Here is a 20935-nt window from a genome sequence, read left to right on the forward strand (position 1 = left end):
GAACAAGCGGTGTACTACATCTGCCCTTGAGTTTTTAAGGTCAAGTAAAGCCCCAGGGGGTGGGAGGATGACTCCTGGCCTTTGCAATGCTCTGAAAAAGGCATAGAAAAATATTTCCCAAAATAACTTTATGGCTAATATCTTACCCTGGCACTTACAGCATCAGTTGATAATGTAGCAAACTGTCTCTTAGATGGCAAAGAGAAATAATAGCAGATTTGATAAGCCAGTTATCTACTCATTTTGATATATGCATACATTTTTAAAAAATTTACATTATTGGGGAAGCTGTTTTCTTCTTCTGTCCTTCTTTCTTGCCTATTAAACTCTCCGCTCCTTAAAACAAAATAAAACAAAACAAAACAAATCTACATTATTAGGTGCTGGAAAGGAAATAAATGATGCTGGTACCTAACTCTGACAGCACTTGCTACAATCTAGAGACTCCAGCTAGAAGGAAGTCCATTTTTCTAACAACTAGAAGCAGAGAAGTTAAAAAGCAAGACATGCATGTGGTCTTACTCATCTTTTCAGACCCTTTGGAGTTTTTTGTTTGTTTGTTTGTTTTTTACATAAGAAGCCCTTATGTTTAGTCTAATTCCTAAAGGTATATTTCTTTTCTGTTTTCTCTTGCTTGTTGTATCAGGCTACTTCCCTGAGACTGATTCTTGCTTGAGCTATTTGCTTATTTATATATATGATTTGTTCTATGAATGTATATTTTTGTTTTTTTTTCTTTTTCTTTCTTTTTCTTCTTGGAGCCAGTGTGTGCACTGGCTATTTGTGTGCCAGGATTTGTTTTTTTGAGACAGAGTCTCACTCTGTTGCCCAGGCTGGAGTTCAGTGGTGCAATCTCAGCTCACTGCAACCTCTGCCTCCCAGATTCAAGCGATTCTTCTGCCTCAGCCTCCCAAGTAGCTGAGACTACAGGCATGCACCACCATGCCTGGCTAGTTTTGTATTTTTAGTAGATGTGGGGTTTCACCATATTGGCCAGGCTGGTCTCGAACTCCTGACCTCGTGATCTGCCTGCCTTGGCCTCCCAAAGTGCTGGGATTATAGGGGTGAGGCACCACACCCCACCCAAGATGGGATTTTTAAAGTGCTCACTGGATGGCATGGTGGCTTATTCCTCTAATCCCTGCAATTTGAAGGGCCAAGACGGGAGGATCACTTGAGCCCAGAAGTTCAAGATGAGCCCAGAAGTTCAAGATGAGCCTAGACAATAGAGCAAGACCTCATCTTGAAAAATAAAATAAAATAAAGTGCTCACTGGAGTATGTTCATTTCTCAGAAGTTCTCTTGAACACCTGAGAAACTCTTCTAGGTCTTTTTTTTTTTTTTTTTTTTGAGACAGAGTCTCGCTCTGTTGCCCAGGCTGGAGTGCAGTGGTGCAATCTCAGCTCACGCAACTTGTGCCTCCTGGGTTCAAGGAATTCTCCTGCATCAGCCTCCCCAGTAGCTAGGATTATAGGTGCATGCCACCATACCCAGCTAATTTTTGTATTTTTAGTAGAGACGGAGTTTCACCATGTTGGCCAGGCTGATCTCGAACTCCTGACCTCAGGTGATTGGCCCTTCTCTCAAAGTGCTGGGATTAAAGGCGTGAGCCACTGTGCCCGGCCTATACAGATAATTTCCCAGTTTAGCTTCTAGGCCATCTTATCGCCCTATGTTTTCTTGACTTTTAGAAAAAATTACTAAAAATACAAAAAAATTAGCCGGGCATGGTGGCACACACCTGTAGTCTCAGCTGCCTGGGAGGCTGAGGCAGGAGACTCTCGCTTCAACCTGGGAGGTGGAGGCCACTGCACTCCAGCCTGGGCGACAGAGTGAAACTCCATCTAAAAAAAAAAATTAATATATAGTCACAGATCATTCATATATATGTACACAAATATTCAGAAATACATATGCTGTAAAGTTTTGTCACTAACTTCCTCCACTCCTCTATACACATATAGGTAGCTAATATTAGGATTTTCTTGTGGCAAACATAAGCAAAGGTGAATATAGCAAATCTGTATCCTCATCCCCACCGCCTTTTGTTTGTTTTGTTTTTTGTTTTGAGATGGAGTCACTCTGTCACCCAGGCTAAAGTGCAGTGGTGGCATGATCTTGGCTCACTGCAACCTCTACTTCATGGGTTCAAGCCATCCTCCTGCCTCAGCCTCCAAAGTCGCTGGGATTACAAGCATGTATTGCCATGCCTGGTTAATTTTGTATTTTTAGTAGAGAAAGTGTTTCACTATGTTGGCCAGGCTCGTCTTGAACTTGTGACCTCAAGTGATCCGCCGGACTCAGACTCCCAAAGTGCAGGGATTACAGGCATGAACCACTGAGCTCCTCCACCCTTTTTTTTTTTTTTTTTTTTTGAGGTAGGGTTTTGCTCTTTTGCTTAGGCTGCAATGCAGTGGTACAATTATGGCTCATTGCATCCTCTAACTCCTGAGCTCAAGCAATCCTCCCACTTCAGCCTCCCAAGTAGCTGGGACCACAGGCACCCCACTATACCTAGCTAATTTATTTGCTTATTTTTGGTAGAGATGAGATCTCCCTATGTTGCCCAGACTGGTGTTTTTTTTTTTCTTTTCAAGATGGAATTTTGCTCTTGTTGCCCAGGCTGGATGCAATGGCGCAATCTCAGCTCACTGCAACCACTGCCTCCTGGGTTCCAACAATTCTGCGTCAGCCTCCTGAGTAACTGGGATTACAGGTGCCTGGCACCATGCCTGGCTAATTTTTTGTATTTTAGCACAGATGGGGTTTCATCATATTGGCCAGGCTGGTCTCAAACCCCTGGTGTGAGGCAATCCACCTACCTTCTTGGCCTCCCAAAGTGCTGGGGTTACAGGTGTGAGTGACTGTACTTGGCTCCCACACTGGTCTTGAACTCCTGGGCTCAAACGATCCTCCTGGTTAGACAGTTGTGTTGTTGGCTGAAATACCAATAATGAAGTAGCTGACAAAGTCTTAAGCTTTTACTGTGTTACCATGTTGAGGACCTAATATTCAACTTTATAACACCATATCAAGTGAAGTTGGCTATTTTTTCTTTTTTTTTTTTTGAGATGGAGTCTCAAACTGTCACCCAGGCTGTAGTGCAGTGGCATGATCTCTGCTCACTGCAATATTTGCCTCCTGGGTTCAAGCAATTCTGCCTCAGCCTCACGGATAGCTGGGACTACAGGCGTGTGCTGCCACGCCCAGCTAATTTTTTTGTATGTTGGCCCAGATGGTCTTGATCTCCTGACCTTGTGTTCCACCAGCCTCGACACAGTAATGCTTGTGCTGGGATTACAGGCATGAGCCACCTTGCCCTCCCTCCCCCTTTTTTAAATGAAGATACCAAATCATTGCCCCATTTAATGTACAAGCAAAATAAGGTATGGAACTGTAAATGATGCCCAGGGATGTGGTATTCCAACCTGTCCCTTCCGAGTTGCGTAAATACTGATCCTGCACATAGATGGTAGAAGGCTGAACTGTGCCCCAGAACAGTCACAGTGAATGATATGTCCTCAGCCGTTTACACCACAAGACTGAGTCTCTGGAGGATAGGAATGTGTCTTATGCAGCATCACGACCTATCATGGTACGTGGCATGTAACAAATGCCCTATTTTTGGAAAGCTTTGGAACCTGAGTCATGGTGAATGTCATTGCAGAAAACAATTTTGCTATTTTTGTGTTTCATAAATCACTTGAGTATCTTGAATGTTTATGACTTTGTTTTGCTTTTCCAGAATGATATGCTGATTACTAATTTTAATCACTAACCACGCAGTTACCATTCCCAAACACAGCTCACTTAGTTTAGAACAACTCTGTGGCTCTTTAAATCATTTTGCAGAAGATGAAATGGGTTCAGAGAGGTTAAGTAACTCACTCAAGGTTGCATAGCTAGTGAACATCAGAGCCAAAACTCAGAGTCAGGTAAGTCTGACCCCAAAGCCAATGATCTTAACCACTCAAATATGTCTACATGTCACCTACTTCTGGAAAACCTCAAGAAAAGCTCAACCTCTGATCACAGCACATGACTCAATTCAGAGTGAGATGGCTGAAAGCAGGCTGTAATGAGTATCGTCAATATTTGGCATTTTCAATGTCCACTGTTTTGATGATCCTGGATATTTGAGAAGGAAATAACAACAACAAAACGTATTTCTCATTTACAGGGGTTGCTTTCTAAGCTGCGACTAATCCTTGAGTCCACCTATACTTTGTACTGTGTTCTTCCAAACGCCAAAAGCTTCTAAAAGGTATGGGGAATGCTGATGTGCTAACATTGACCTTGATGATGTGATATTGAGACAGATAGATCAGTATTTGCTGTTCACTTCCTGAGAAGCTGGATTTCAGTGAATCTCTGGGGAGCCCTTAAAATAAACTAAGGTATTTTGTTCAATAGCAAAAGTTAGGTATTTAATATTAAGGGAACCAGAAAGTGAGTGAGCAGTGTTAGATGTAACATATATCTTCTTCATCCATTATATCAATAGATATTTGAGTCTCTATTATCTGCCAGCAGTATTTAGGTAAAGGGGATATAGCAGTGAACATAGTGAACAAAATGGACAAAAATTCTTGTTTGGAACTTACATTCTAGTGGGATGAGACAATCACAATGAAAGGTAAAACATAAGTATGAAGGTATGAAGTCTTTTTTTATTTTGAGTCTGAATCTCTCTCTTTCTCCCAGGCTGGAGTGCAGTGGTGTGATCTCCACTCACTGCAACTGTTGCCTCCTGGGTTCAAGTGATTTTCTTGCCTCAGCCTCCCGAGTTGCTGAGATTACAGGCAGCCACTACCATGTCTGGCTAATTTTTTGTATTTTTAGTGGAGACGGGGTTTCACCATGTTGGCTAGGCTGGTCTCGAACTCCTGACCTCAGGTTATCCGCCCGCCTCAGCCTCCTAAAGTGCTGGGATTACATGCATGAGCCACCGCTCCTGGCCTTTTTTTTTGAGATGGAGTCTTAGTCTGTCACTCAGGCTGGAGTGCAGGGGTGCCATCCTGGCTCACTGCAACCTCTGCCTCCCAGGTTCAAGTGATTCTCCTGCCTCAGCCTGCTGAGCAGCTGGGATTACAGGTGCACGCCACCATACCCAGCTAATTTTGCATTTTTAGTAGAGATGAGGTTTCACCATGTTAGCCAGGCTGGTCTTGAACTCCCAACCTTAGGTGATCTACCTGCCTCGGCCTCCAAAAGTGCTGTGATTACAGGCGTGAGCAACCAAGCCTGGCCAAGTAGTATGAAATCTTTTGGAGAAAAGTAATGCAGGGAAAAGAAACAGAATGCTGGGATGTGTGTGCAATTTAAAATTCTTACATAATGTGCCGCAATTGTGACAAGTCATTGGCTTTTGGCCTCTCCTTTCTCTGAGCATGTCACATAATGTCCTGGATTTCTGTCATATCCTGTAGGTCCTGCCTTCTGCACATCCAGTGTGAAACTCCAGTAACCACTTGCCCTGAAATTCACTTCTAGTCTCTTGCTGGCCGAAGTTGGGCTAGATCTAACTTATAGTACCTCTAAAGCATGGAAGAGGGTATTCAACAATGTTGAGAGTTTGGGGAGAATGAGAAGTGGCAGGAGAAAGGAAATCAAACAGGACCTCTTTAGGTAGAATCATCTTCACCTATTCACCTTTGGCCGAATCACTCTGCAAATAGAAAGTTGCTCAGTGGGCTTGACAGGGTCTAGAGGTAGCAGGAAGGAGGGTAGATTAGAATGATGAAGGCAGAGGCAAAAATAAGAAAATGGACTTTGTTGAATGTATGAGGCAATGGTGATGTTAAGAGGTGATGGTTGGGGCCGGGGTTGGGGGATAGATGCTTTAGCTTCCAGTAAGCTCCACCAGCTACTTTTCTCCAGGACAACCACTTCCACTTCCACCAAACTCAGAAACCAATATTCTTCGATTGTGGCAAATTACATGTTCCCAATCATATGTGAAATATGAATACAAGCATTTTCAGAGCATCTTCTTTTGTATTGATCTACCCACACAGTTTAAGGAAAAGTGTGCTTGGAAAAGCGGCTTCAAAACAAGCTCCTGTAACCTGTTTACAAAAGATGGTGCTGGCTTAGGCTGGACAAAGTCGGTGGAAGAGGTCTCACTGGACTTTTATTATTTATTTATTTATTTTTTGAGATGGAGTCTTGCTATGTCTTCAGGCTAGAGTGCAGTGGCTTGATCTTGGCTCCGCCTCCCGGGTTCAAGTAATTCTCCTGCCTCAGTCTCCTGAGTAGCTGGGATTACAGGCACACGCCGCTATGCCCCTCTAGTTTTTTGTATTTTATTTTATTTTATTTATTTATTTTTTTAAAGATGGGGTTTCACCATGATGGCCAGGCTGGTCTTGAACTCCTGACCTCAGGTGATCCATCCACCTCGGCCTCCCAAAGTGCTAGGATTACAGGCGTGAACCACCGCGCCCGGGAGGGTTTTTTTGTATTTTAGTAAAGACGAAGTTTCACCATGTTGGCCAGGATGGTCTCAATCTCCTGACCTCGTAGTCCACTCACCTCGGCTCCCAAAGTGCTGGGATTACAGGCATGAGCCACTGCGCTAGGCCTTTTTGTTTTTGTTTTTTTTTTTTTGAGACAGTCTCGTTCTGCAGCCCAGGCTGAAATGCAGTGGCGTGATCTCAGCTCACAGCAACTTCCGCCTCCTGCGTTCAAGCAATTCTTGAGTCTCGTGCCTTAGCCTCCCTAGTAGCTGGGATTACACGCGTGCGCCACCATGCCCAGATAATTTTTGTATAATTTGTAGAGACGGGATTTCATCATGTTGCCCAGGCTGGTCTTGAACACCGAAGCCCAAGCAATCCTCCTGCCTCAGCCTCCCAAAGTGCTGGGATTACAGGCGTGAGCCACCGCGCCTGGCCTGGATTTCCTACATTAGCTATTAGAGTGGTGATGGTGCACATCAGCCCTGGCCAGGGACAGGAATATAAGGAAATGATAATAAAGGTGGTTATGAAGTCACGGCCACCTGCCCTTATGAAGTCAAAAGCATTAAAGATCCTGTGACGTTCATGTCACTCAGGGTTGAGGCCTCCCTTCTGCTGCCCATCTGTGCTCCCAGGCCTACTTAAACACCGAAGCCGTCTTACATACGTGGATCTCGAGGCTAAAGCCTCGGCCCGTGGCCTGGTCTGCATGCCAGGCGTCGGCCGGGGCTCGCGGGAGGACCCAGGCCAGCCCGCCCCTTCCCGCACGGCCTGCTGGGAGTTGTAGTTCAGTCGTCGGAGAACCGCGCCAAGTCCCGCCCCAGATGAGTGCGCAGTATCGGGACCTATGGTCGCGACCCAGTTAGCGCGGGACTACAATTCCCAACGGATCGTAGCACCCTGCGCCCCGCCAACAGGTAGTCGGTGGTTCGCTCCGTGCTCCCGCGGGCGCGCACACGCGGCGGGAGGTGGCGGGATTCCGCCGCGTGCGCTTTCCCGCCTCGCCTCGCCTCGCTTCGCCTTGCCCAGTGCGTGCTAGCCACGCCTCGGGCTGGCCATTGGGCGTCGCCTACCGCCCTGTGCTCGCTTCGTCGCTGCTCGGCGCGCCCCACCTTCTCGCTAGTTTCTTCTAGAGCCCAGGCTCCGCCCGTTTCCCGCTTCCAGGGCCCTGTTTGTTCCCGCCCTCACCCGTCCCTCTCCTCTGCGCCCCTACTGCTTCTGCTTTGAAGGCGGAGGCTCCATGTTGTCCCCTCAGCGAGTGGCAGCAGCTGCCTCGAGAGGAGCAGGTGAGGCGCCCGATTCTCCCCGGATCGCTCCACGGCCACCCCCGCCGCCCTCCCTGCTGTAGCTCCGAGGCGATCCCCCGCCCGCGCCACTGCCCTTCCTCGTCCCGGAGTTGGGACCTCGCGTCCCTCGCCGGGGTCCCTCGGTCTCCGAATTTGTGATCGGGGGCTCCTCTTCGGGCCCGGCTGCTCCAGTGAGGACGGCCCCTTCCTTAGCCTTCGGCCGGGGGTGGCTGCCGTCAGGACTCGGGCCCGGGTGCTGCCGGGGGCTCCCCAGCGCCTCCTCCTCTGGGCTGCTGCCGCCCCTGGGCGGCCCAAGGGCCGATGGTCCTCCGGGCGGCGTCTGGAGCTGCGGCCCCGCCGAGCCCCGCCCTGGGCAGAGCCGGGCGCCCCGGGGCGCTGCCCCTCCGTGCTGGGGCACTCGGTGCGCTCTCGGGCCGGGATATCGGGGCCCGGATGGAGCGGGAAGGTGGATGCTGGTTTGTACGGTCTTTCTGGAAGTGCTGGAAGGCTGCGAAGTGTCTTGGAAGTTTTATTTTTATCCTATCGACCTTGAGGCACTGACCACAAGTATTAGAAAAGTTGGTTTTCAACCCACACTTAACGCTATAAAGAATTGGCCTAAATTGGTTTTTAGTAAGTTCTTTTAGTAAGTACTTTTGGCACAGTACGTTGTTTTTTTTGCTTTCCTGAAGACACGAACCAGTAAAAGTATTAAGTAAAATCAAATAAGGAGTCACTATATATTCAAGGATCTGATTTAGCCTGTCATTTAACTTAGCTGTATTCTAGTGTAATCTGTGTGCTGTTGAAATGACCGTTTTTCACTTGCGAAATCGAAAGGCAGAAAGAACAGTAAAGAATTTTTAAACGAGTCTCAGTTCTCAAATTCAAATACGAGGCAATGAAACGTTTTGTGAAAGTCTTAGAATAAAGGACCAAAAATGTACAATTTCACATGTTGGCTTACTTTTGGAGATTTAAGAAGCATAACCTACGGAGTACTAATCCCTGTCAAGAATTCAGCGTTGCAACATAGGTACTGAAATTCAAATTAGTGCTTTTTTTTTTTTTCGATTCCCACCGAGATTAGGTTGTACTGGAGAAATTCCTGTTGCCGCTTTAACATCTGTAAACACTTGGTTGAGAAGGATCTCAATATTGCAGTGGTCCAGCACATTATTTTATTATTATTTTTTGCAACAGTTTCGCTCTTGTCATCCAGGCTGTAGTGCAATGGTGCTATCTCGGCTCACTGCAACCTCGTCCTGGCTTTAAGCAATTCTGCCTCAGCCTCCAGAGTAGCTGAGATTCCAGGCGTCTGCCACCACGCCCGGCTAATTTTTGTATTTTTGGTAGAGACAGGATTTCACAATGTTGGCCAGGCTGGTCTTGAACTCCTGAGCTCAGGTGATACACCTGCCTCAGCCTCCCAAAGTGCTAGGATTATTGGCATGAGCCACTATGCCTTGCCCATTATTTTATTACATAGTTCACTACCTCATTGTAGTAGGTTTCGTGAAATAGGAGAAATAACAGTGGATAGATGTGATGATGTGTACTAGCTTAATTTTCTTTTCTTTTTTGAGGTGGAATTTTGCTGTTTTTGCCCAGGCTGGAGTGCAATGGTGCGATCTTGGCTCACTGCAACCTCCACCTCCTGGGTTCAGGTGATTCTCCTGCCTCAGCCTCTGGAGTAGCTGGGATTACAGGGGCTCGCCACCACGTGGTTAATTTTTGTATTTTTAGTAAGGGTAGGGTTTTGCCATTTGGCCAGGCTGGTCTCGAACTCCTGACCTCAAGTGATCAGCGCTCCTCATCCTCCCTAAGTACTGGGATTACAGGCCTGAGCCACTGCTCTTGGCCTTGGATAAGCTTTTGGAAAATTGGTTTTCGACAGTGCAACATATGCATGCTTTTTTGGGGCAGCAATCAGAAGAAAGGATATACTCAAACTAGTTTATTGAAAATGAGGCTGGGCATGGTGGCTTATGCCTCTAATCCCTGCACTTTGAGAGGCCAAGTCAGGCGGATCAGCTGAGGTTGGGAGTTCGAGGCCAGCCTAACCAATATGGTGAAACCCAGCCTCTACTAAGAACACAAAAATTAACCAGGTTGTGGTGCTTGCGCTTGTAATCCCAGCTACTCAGGAGGCTGAGGCGCTAGAATTGCTTGAATGTGGGAAGTGGAGGTTGTAGTGAACTGGGATTTCAAAATTGTACTCCAGACTGGGTGACAGAGGGAGACCCTGTATCAAAAAAAAAAAGGTGAAATAACAGATAATTGTATCAGCAAGAAATAGAAAGTTCTCTCAACCTCCCTGCTTCCCCAAAGGTAGTCATTATTAACAGCTTGGTCACATATTCATTTAAGATTCCCGTGAAGTACCTGAGGGAATCCTAGATGTGTGTGAACTTGTTTGAGAACTGGTTTAGAATTTATCCATAATGACTGGCATGCCTGCTAAAAGTTTTTTATGGCCTTTTGTCTCATGTTGAGAAAGGGTTCAAGTAACACAAGTACATTTTAAGGTTTGTCTGAATTTTAAAACATTTTCCTAAGTTATCTTTGAGATTCTGGGAACTTACTGTCTAAAAATATCAAGGGGAAAAAGTGAGAGGAAAGCTTGTATTTAAAAGAAAAAAGCCTGGGCAACAGCGAGACCCTGTTTCAAAAAAGAAAAAATAAAGAAAGTATATAAATATATATATCTCAGTTGCCGTGGAGGTGTGGTCTCAACCCTGCTGTGCACATTAGAATCATCCAGGGTTTTGAAAACCTGCCTCTGCTTCAGTCCCACTCACAGAATCTGATAACATTTCTTCAGGGAACAGAAAACAGTTAAAATTTCCCAGTAATTCTACCTGGCTTACTAGTATATCCCTATAGGTGGTTATTTACACTCTTGTTATTTTATAAGAAGTATAATTCGTAACTATCAATATTTGTATTGAGAAGTAGGTGTTCTATGTTTCTTAAAAAAAATGCTTTTTCGTGGTATTTCTTTTTTTTTTTTTTGGGACAGAGTCTCGCTCTGTCACCCAGGCTAGAGTGCAATGGTGCGATCTGGGCTCACTGCAACCTCCACCTCCCGAGTTTAAGTGATTCTCCTGCCTCAGCCTCCCGAGTAGTTGGGATTACAGGTGCCCACCACCATGCCTGGCTAATTTTTGTATTTTTATTAGAGACGGGGTTTCACCATGTTGGTCAGGCTTGTCTTGAACTCCTGACCTCAGGTGATCTGCCCGCTTTGGCCTTCCAAAGTGCTGGGATTACAGGCGTGAGCCACCACGCCTGGCCCAGTTGCACAGTATTTCGATTGTTAGAACATGTTAGATATATTTCACAGCTGAAGTATGTTAACAAGTAGAAGATAGGTTTCCTGGTATAATAGGGGCTAATTAGGAAATTCTTACTTGGCCGGGCGTCGTGGCTCACGCCTGTAATCCCAGCACTTTGGGAGGCCAAGGCAGGAGGATCCTGTGAGCTCAGGAGTTCACGAACAGCTAGCTTGGGCAACATGGTGAGACTCCCCTCTCCACAAAAATTTAAAAAAGCCAAGGTAGTATCCTATGCCTGTAGTTCCCACTACTCAGGAGGCTGAGGTGAGAGGATGGAGTGAGCCCAGGAAAAGTTGGCTGGAGTGAGCCTTTTTTGTTTGTTTGTTTGTTTGTTTGTTTGTCTGTTTGCAGTAAGCCTTGTTTGCTGCTGCGCTCCATCCAGACTACGCAACAGAGTGAGACCTTGTCTCAAAAAAAAAAAAAAAAAGAAAGAAAGAAATCCTTATTTAACTGGAACACAGCTAATTAAAACCTTTGGTGGCATTCTTACGTTTAGGAAAGAGATACAAAATCACTATTGAGCTCATTCTATTAAAAAGGGTTTTCTTTTCTCCACTTGTGGTATAGCCTGGCATCATTTTCAGATTCAGCTGTTTCTTTGCATTTTCTGAATCTTCAAAACTGTTTAGTCATAGATGATTTTCTTATATCTATGAAACATTACACAATCCTTAACAACGACAAAAAAATATGGTTTTGTTCGGCCTTCGGTGCTAAGGCAAAAAGATTTTCTACAACAGACAAATATAAAATTTGCCCAGTATTCTGGTTAATTGGATTTAAATAATATTTTCACTGAAACAGCCTTAAACGTATTGCAGTGTATCTACCAGCACAATCACTGCCTTAAGACAAGACAGAGTATATAAAAGCACCCACCCCCCCACCACGAGAAGGAACCACACCCAGTTCTAGAGTTGGCTAAGGTCTTAGTATATTTATTCTTGCCTGTGATGATGTTTTCTCTGGCTTTGTCTGTCAGTTAGAAACCTTAAAGACTGCCAGCAAGAACAAGGCATGAAAATGGTATGCCTCTGTTTTGGGTGTGTTGCTCTTGCCCTTTAGAGAATATGATTATTTTATAAGGAGACCGGAAAACTCAGGTCATAACTTTACCCTGAGTCATACATGAATATACTCAGCAAAGTGTTTCTGTAACTCTGGTTACTTTGTTTTTATAACTCTCTGGATGGTAAGAATGACCACCAAGGCTGACTCTACTCAGTGGTTCTTAGCGTAGGGTGATATTGCCTCTTCTTGCCCCTGGGACATTTAGCAATGGCTGGAGACATTTTTTGGGTGTTACAGCCTGTGTGGGGAGTGTTACTGGTATCTGGTGGGTAGAGTCCAGGGATGCTGCTCAATAGCCTATAGTGTGTAGGATAGCCCCCCACAACAGTTATCCAGCCCCACTGTCAATATGTCAATAGTGCTGAGGTTGAGAAACCCTAATCTACACTGTCAGTTTTTAAATTTTATTTATTTATTTATTTTTGAGATGGAGTCTTGCTCTGTCACCCAGGCTGCAGTGTAGTGACGTGATCTCAGCTTATTGCAACGTTCGTCTCCCAAGTTCAAGCGATTCTCCTGCTTCAGGCTCCCGAGTAGCTGGGACTATAGGCACGTACCACCATGCCCGGTTACTTTTTTGTATTTTTAGTAGAGACAGGGTTTCACCATATTGGTCAGGCTGGTCTCAAACTCCTGAATGCAAGTGATCTGCCTGCGTTGGGCAATCTGTTTCTTAGTAGAGATGGGGTTTCGCCATGTTGGCCAGGCTGGTCTTGAACTCCTGACCTCTTTCTTTTTTTTTTTTTTAAAAGATGGGGTTTCACCATGTTGGTCAGGCTGGTCTTGAACTCCCGACCTCAGGTGATCCGCCCGCCTTGGCCTCCAAAGTGCTTGGATTACAGGCGTGAGCCACCACACCCGGCCGAACTCCTGACCTCTTGATCTGCCTGCCTCAGCTTCCCAAAGTGCTGGGATTACAGGTGTGAACCACCGTGCCTGGCCCACTTCTCAGGACTCTTAAACTCTTGAGAGGCTGAGGTGGGAGAATCACTTGAACCTGTGAGGCGGAGGTTGCAGTGAGCAGGGATGTCACCACTGCTCTCCAGCCTGGGCAACAAAGCAAGAATCTGTGTCAAAAAACAAAACAAAACTTCCTAATTATTATACAAAAAATTTCATCATTTTCTGCATATTTGAATTGATCGCTGATGCAGTATTATCATGCGCTATTTACAGCAGTTAGGTAGTCCCCATTATCTGAGGGGAATATACTGTAAGGCCCCCGGTGGATGCCTGAAACTGCTGACAGCACTGAGCCCTGTATATACTACGTTGGTTGATGAGAAGGCTACTAAGTAACTAACGGGGTGGTGATGTATAAAGTGTGGATACTGTGGAAAAAGGAACAGTTCATGTCCCAGGCAGGATAGCACAAGTTTCATCATGGTACTTAGAACTGCATTCAATCTTAAGACTTATGAATTATTTCTGGAATTTTAAACATAGGCTTTAACGTCACATAAATACATATGAATGACAGATGTGACTATGGTCCAGGTGTAGTCTTGTGTCTGTGCAAAAATGTCATATGTTTTCCATATTCATTTAAGTAATGTAACATAGCATTAACTGTTGTTGCAGCATGCAGAGTTAGACCTTGGAAAATAATTGCTTTTCTAGAGGGATGAGGCATGTAAAGTTGCCACTTACAGATATTTCTAGTACCCTTCCCGGAGACTAGATCTCCAGAGTTTAAGTTTCATGAGAAGTGGACTGGGCGCAGTAGCTCATACCTGTAATCCCAGCACTTTGAGAGGCCTAGGCAGGCAGATCACCTGATCATGCAAAGTGCTCGATCCACCTACCTCGGCCTCCCAAAGTGCTGGGATTACAGGCATGAGCCACCATGCCCAGCCAGCACTTGACTCATTTTACTGACGAAACTGAAAACTAAACATGCCCAGGATCACACAGGTTGTTAGTGGTAGGGCTGGAGCAGGAACTTGCGTTTTGACTCCTAAGTTCATATATTTCCACAGGTTACTTTTTAGAGTAAGCAGGTGAATCTGCCCCTTAGGCAGGGGTACATTTGGACTAAATGCAGGTTAGAGATCTGTGAAGTTGTATCATCAAAATAGAGGGTAGGCCAGGCATGGTGGCTCATGCTTGTAATCCCAGCACTTTGGGAGACTGCGGTGGGCAGGTCAACTGATGTCAGGAGTTCAAGAACAGTCTGGCCAGCATGGTGAAACCCTGTCTCTACTAAAAATACAAAAATTGGCCAGGCGCGGTGGCTCACACCTGTAATCCCAACACTTTGGGAGGCCGAGGTGGGTGGATCACGAGGTCAAGAGATCAAGGCCATCCTGGTCAACATGGTGAAACGCCGTCTCTACTAAAAATACAAAGCATTAGCTGGGCACGGTGGCACGTGCCTGTAATCCCAGCTACTCAGGCGGCTGAGGCAGGAGAATTGCCTGAACCCAGGAGGCGGAGGTTGCGGTGAGCCGAGATTGCGCCGTTGCACTCCAGCCTGGATAGCAAGAGTGAAACTCCGTTTCAAAAAAAAAATACAAAAATTAGGCGTGGTGGCAGGCACCTGTAATCACAGCTACTTGGGAGGCTGAGGCAGGACAATCATTTGAAGCCGGGACGTGGAGGTTGTAGTGAGATGAGATTGGCAGGCTGAGGTGGGAGGATTTCTTGAGTCTGGTAGGTCAAAGCTGCAGTGAACCATGATTGCACCACTGCACTCTAGCCTGTGCAACAGAGCAAGACCCAGTTTCACAAAAAAAAAAGGTGTAATATACAAGGAACTCCATTTAACTTGCATTATTGGTGATGTGTACAGCTCAAAATAATTCTTCCCTTACATAGGCCCTAACCGAAGGAGCACTGTCAGTGAACATCTTTTTTTTTTTTTTTTTTTTTTTTTTTTTTTTTTTATGAGACAGAGTCTTGCTCTGTTGCCCAGGTTGGAGTACAGTGGGGCGATCTTGATTCACTGCAACCTCCGCCTCCCAGGTTCAAGTGATATTAAGTAGCTGGAATTACAGGTGCATTACCACCATGCCTGGTTAATTTTTATATTTTTAGTAGAGATGGGGTTTTGTCATGTTGCCCAGGCTGGTCTCAAACTCCTGATCTCAGGTGATCCACCAGGCTTGGCCTCCCCAGAGTGCTGAGATTAACAGGTGTGAGCTCCCATGCCTGGCCAACAAGATCTTTTTAAATCTGGTGGTTGTTGATAATCATGCTTATACTACTAGTGTGAAGAGAAATGCAGAATCACCCCAGCTCCTCCAACTAAACAGAGCCTGGTTCCCTTCCTTTCCCTTCCTTTATTCTTGGGTACTGTGCTACAGGGAGAGAGAGAGGAAGCGATGAGTAAGGACTTTTTTCCCCTCAGCTGTCCTCAGTAGTCTTCAGCTTCTCTTGAAGTGCAGTTTACTGTATACAACTGTATACATTCTTATCATTGGATTATCTCATCTTGTAGCTACATAACCTTATCTTCCATGTCTACTGCTCTGACAATGCCACTTGAATCCTTCGGGTTGTAGCCTTCAACTATATTATGGTACATGCCATTCATTCATTTTACAATAGTTTATTGTATGCACTGGGTGTCATTTCATTCACGTTGCTCAGTAAACTTGTGATAGTGAAACAGATAAAATAGAAAGATCTGGTATGAGGTACTTAATTTTAAAGTCCTGGAAGACTGTTGTATTGGCTACTAGGCTTAGCTGTATCTGATAGAGCCTCTGAATAAGTGATTTAAGTAAGGTAGACATTTATTTTTCATTCACATAGAAGTGAACCAGTATGGTAGTTCTGCTACATTAAATCTGACCTCTCTCGTTTCTCCAGCATTCCTGGGGTGTTGCCCTTATATGCCTGGCCCAAGATGATTCACTCCCACTTTTACATCCAGTCAGCAAGCAGGGGGAAAATACCTGACCTGGAAGTTGCCTGTGTCATTTCCAGTCACTTCCCATTGGTCAGAATTTAGTCACCTGGTAGTATCCTAGCTATATGTTTGGGTTGGAAATGTGTTTCTTCTGGGCAGTTGTATGCCCAGCTGAAAATCTGTGATATAGCAGGAAGGAGAAATTAATATTGGAGAAACAACCAGACATCTCTGCTACAATCAAGACTTTGTTTTGTATTTCTTTGAGTGCTACACAGTACTTAACACTGTGGCTTATCCCTAAGGTCTGAATAAATTCTTCTCATTAGTTCTTTTGTATGAAAGACTGAAGGTTTTTGGATCGTGGATTACTTGCTGCTAGGGCAATAAGAACCTTAAAATATTATTCATAGAAATGTTTCCTTTTTAATCTGCTCAATAACAAGAAAGAAAAGTATTAGTATACATTGATTACAATGATAACATGATATTTAACCTATATTTATAACTTGTTTTCCAATAGTCTGCAAAAAATTAAAAAATAGAAAGAAGCCCTGCACAGTGGCTCACACCTATCATCCCAGCACTTTGGGAGGCTGAGGTGAGAGGATCACTGGAGCCCAGGAATTTGAGACTAATGTGGGCAACATAATGAGACTCCTATCTCTACAAAAAATTAAAAAGCCAGGCATGGAGGCACACACCTGTAGTCCCAGCTACTCTGGCGGCTGACGTGGGTAGATCGCTTGAACCCAGGAGTTTGAGGCTGCAGTAAGCCAGGATTGCACCACTGCATTTCAGCCTGGGTGCCAGAGCAAGGCACTGTCTCCAAAACAAAAACAAAAACAAAAAAACCCACGAAGAACCCTTCTGTTGTTATCTGATATTATAAATGTAATAAGTGAGCAGCAATTCCAGTGGCTTAAAGGGTAGAGAGTCGGCAGTCAAGCTATTTTGTCTGCCGTGATTGTGCAGCCCTCAGTGTTGGTTAGACAGTCATTTTGGGACCATCTTTGTGATTTTGGCCATGTCTGCCTGTCAATACTAAGCTTTACTTAATATGTCTCCTTAAGTCTACTTTAAATTGACTTCTTGGCCGGATAAGAGTGTCTCATGCCTATAATCCTAGCACTTTGGGAGGCCGAGAGACAGGTGGATCATTTGAGCTCAGGAGTTCGAGACCGGCCTGGGCAACATGGTGAAACCCCATCTCTCTAAAAAATAGAAAAATTGGCTGGGTGTGGTGATGCATGCCTGTAGTCCCAGCTACTCAGGAGGCTGAGGTCGGAGGATGTCTTGAGCCCAAGAGATAGAGGTTGCAGTGAGCTGAGATCGCACCACTGTACTCCAGCGCAGGTGATAGAGCCAGACCTTGTCTTAAATAAATTAATTAATAGACTTCTTAAGCTTAGCCGCCTTCTAAACAAGAATTCATTAAAATACAGATTTATTGTTTTAAAGTATACATTAAATACATAATTACTAAAATTAATATGTTCTTTTCACTACCTACAAACATCTTTAATACCAGTGACACATACTCACACTTAGGGAAATAGTTTTTTATTCATTTCTTAGGCTCCACTGGTAGTTTTTTGCAAACTTCTCCTAAATTCACAACTACTAAGTGGCTCTGAATTTTTTTCTTTTCTTTCTTTTTTTTTTTTTTTTTTTTGAGAGAGGGTTTCACTCTGTCACCCAGGCTGGAGTGCAGTGGTGCTATCTCGGCTCACTGCCACCTCCACCTCCCGGGTTCAAGCGATTCTCCTCCCTCAGCCTCTGGAGTACCTGGGATTACAGGAGCCCACCACCATGCCTGGCTAGTTTTTGTATTTTTAGTAGAGACAGGGTTTCACCATGTTGGACCAGGCTGTCTCAAACTCCTGACCTCAGGCGATCTGCCCACCTTGGCCTCTCAAAGTGCTGGGATTACAGTCATGAGCCACCATGCCTGGCCTGAATGAATTTCTTTCTTGCTTTCTTGCCCCTTCCCTCCCCTCCCCTCCCTTCCCCTCATTCCTTTTTTCCTTTCTTCTGTCGTTTCCTTTCCTTACAGGGTCTCGCTATGTTGGCAAAGTTGGTCTTGAACACCTGGCCTCAAGCAATCCTCCCATCTCAGCCTCTTTAAGTGCTAAGATTACAGGCGTGAATGCTGTGCCTGGCCTGAATTTCAAATTAGTTAATTAACTTTGTGTTTTCGTAGATAAACTGATAGGGAAGGTATAATACTAGTTAGTGCTTAATTTTGAACTATAGAATTGATTGCTTCTAAAACTTTTTGATTGCTAGTGACCTGCAAAGCACAACCACCTAAAGGTCTTTTTCTGAGCTTATCTCTAGGATCTGTTGGGTAATGTGCTGAACCTTCATATGCCTTCATTTCCTTCTTTTTTTTTTTTTTTTGAGACAGAATCTTGCTCTGCCACCCAGGCTGGAGTGCAGTGGCACATCACGGCTCACTGCAGCTTCTGCCTCCTGGGTTCAAGCAGTTCTTTCTTAGCCTCTGGAGAAGCTGGGACCACAGGGTGTGCCACCACGCCTGGCTAATTTTTTTTTTTTTTGTATTTTTAGTAGAGACGAAGCTTCACTATGTTGGCCAGGCTGGTCTTGAATTCCTGACCTCAAGTGATCCACCTGCCTTGGCCTCCCAAAGTGCTGGGATTACAGGTGTGAGTCACTGAGCCTGGCCATTTCCTTCTTTTTAAAATGGAACAGTATTATTTATATCATAGAGATGTTCTGAAGATTAAATAATACATATAGAAAGCTTAGCAGTGGCAAACACACTTTTTACTATTGATAGACGTTTGATTTCCACTTTTGGACTGTTTTGAGTAAAGCTGATACGAACTTTCTGTTTTTGAGATAGAGTCTTGCAATATTGTCCATGTTGATCTTGAACTCCTGGGCTCAAGTAATCTTCCTGCCTCAGCCCTCCAAGTAGCTAGGACTACACATGTGAGCTACCATGCCTAATACATTTTTGTATATATATTTTTTGGTGGACATAGGCATTCATTTCTCTTAGGTGTATACCTAGGAGTAGAATTGCCAGATCACAGATATATTTAATTTCTGTAGATACTGCCAAACAGTTTTTTGAAGTGGCTATCGTATTTTGTGCTCCTATCAGAAGGTGTGAAAATTCCAGTTGCTGCATACCCTGTCCCATACTTGATATTGTCAGTCTTTTAAATTTTAGCCATTCTGATGGGCAGGTAGTGGTATTTTATTGTGGTTTTAATTTACATTTCGCTGTTAAGTAATGATATGGAAGCACCTTTTTTTTTTTTTTTTTTTTTTTGAGACGGAGTCTCGCTCTGTTGCCCAGGCTGGAGTCCAGTGGCATGATCTTGGCTTACTGCAACCTCTGCCTCCCGGGTTCAAGTGATTCTCCTGCCTCAGCCTCTTGAGTAGCTGGGATTATAGGTGCGTGCCCCGACGCCCAGCTAATTTTTGTATTTTTAGTAGAGACGGGGTTTCACCATGTTGGTCAGGCTGGTCTCAAACTCCTGACCTTGTTATCCACCCGCCTTGGCCTCCCAAAATGCTGAGATTACAGGCGTGAGCCACCCCACTCGGCCAGAAGCACCTTTTGATAGGATTTGTATATCTTTTTTGTGTGTGTGTGAAGTGCCTGTTTACAGTCTTTTATTCATCATTATTATTTTAAAACTTGTAATGTTCATTTTTTTCTTATGGATTGCTATGTTGATGCTGGATGTGGGTCCTTTGGAAATAGATATTGTGAATACTCTTTCCCAGCCTATGGCTTGCACTTTTACTTATTGAAGTCTTTAAGTGAACAAAAATTTAATTCCAATGAAGTCTGTGTTGTCATTTTATTTTCTTTTATGGTTAGTAGCTTTTTTTTTTTTTTTTTTAAGACAGGGTCTTATCTGTCACCCAGATAGGAGTGCAATAGCATGATCTTGGCTCACTGCAACCTTTGCCTCCCAGGTTCAAGTTATTCTCATGCCTCAGCCTCCTGGGTAGCTGGGACTTACAGGTATGCACCACCACACCTGACTAATTTTTGTATTTTTTGGTAGAGATGGAGTTTGGTCATGTTGGCCAGGCTTGTCTTGAACTCCTGACCTCAAGTGATCCACCCACCTCGGCCTCTCAAAGTGCTGGGATTACAGGGGTGAACCACTGTGCCTGGCCCTTTTATGGTTAGTACTTTTGTGTTCATTTTGTTTTGTTTTGTTTTGTCACCTAGGCTGGAGTACAGTGGTGCGATCATAGCTCACTGTAACCCTAAAACCCTGGGTTCAAGCAGTCTTCCTGCCTTAGCTTCCCGAGTAGCTAGGACTACAGGTATACACCACTACAGGAGTGCAATGGCGCAATCTCGGCTCACTGCAACCTCCGCCTCCCGGGTTCAAGCAATTCTTCTGTCTCAGCCTCCCAAGTAGCTGGGATTATAGATGCCTGCGCCCAGCTAATTTTTGTATTTTTTAGTAGAGACAGGGTTTTGCCATGTTGGCCAGTCTCGAACTCCTGACCTCAGGTGATCCACTCGCTTTGGCCTCCCAAAGTGCTGGGGTTACAGGCATGAGCCACCACACCCACCTTTTTTTTTTTTTGAGATGGAGCCTTGCACTGTCGCCCAGGCTGTAGTGCTGTGGCACGATCTCGGCTCACTGCAGTCTCCACCTCCTGGGTTCAACCAATTTTCCTGCCTCAGCCTTCTGAGTAACTGGGACTACAGGTGTGTGCTGCCATGCCCAGCTAATTTTTTTTTTTTGTATTTTTAGTAGAGATAGGGTTTCACCATGTTGGCCAGGATGGTCTCAATTTCTTGACCTCGTGATCCACCCGTCTCGGCCTCCCAAAGTGCTGGGATTACAAGCATGAGCCACCGCCTGGCCTGTTTTTTTTTTTTTTTTTTTTGAGACAGTTTTGCTCTTGTCGCCTAGGCTG

General features: G+C 44.8%; 1 protein-coding gene across 1 annotated transcript in view; it reads left to right on the plus strand.

Moving 5' to 3' along the window:
* The first annotated feature begins 7642 nt into the window (after window positions 1-7642).
* The window catches only part of ATL3 (atlastin GTPase 3), a 55056-nt gene continuing 41763 nt past the window's right edge, over window positions 7643-20935 (plus strand). The window contains exon 1 of the mRNA XM_012463154.2: window positions 7643-7747. Within this exon, the coding sequence (XP_012318577.1) occupies window positions 7702-7747 (46 nt within the window). The 5' untranslated portion in view covers window positions 7643-7701. The remainder of the gene's footprint in view (window positions 7748-20935) is intronic.

This window comes from Aotus nancymaae, unplaced genomic scaffold, assembly GCF_030222135.1.
Source record: "Aotus nancymaae isolate 86718 unplaced genomic scaffold, 86718_ANA_hifiasm-v0.15.2.pri h1tg000059l, whole genome shotgun sequence".
Taxonomy (NCBI): Eukaryota; Metazoa; Chordata; class Mammalia; order Primates; family Aotidae; genus Aotus; species Aotus nancymaae.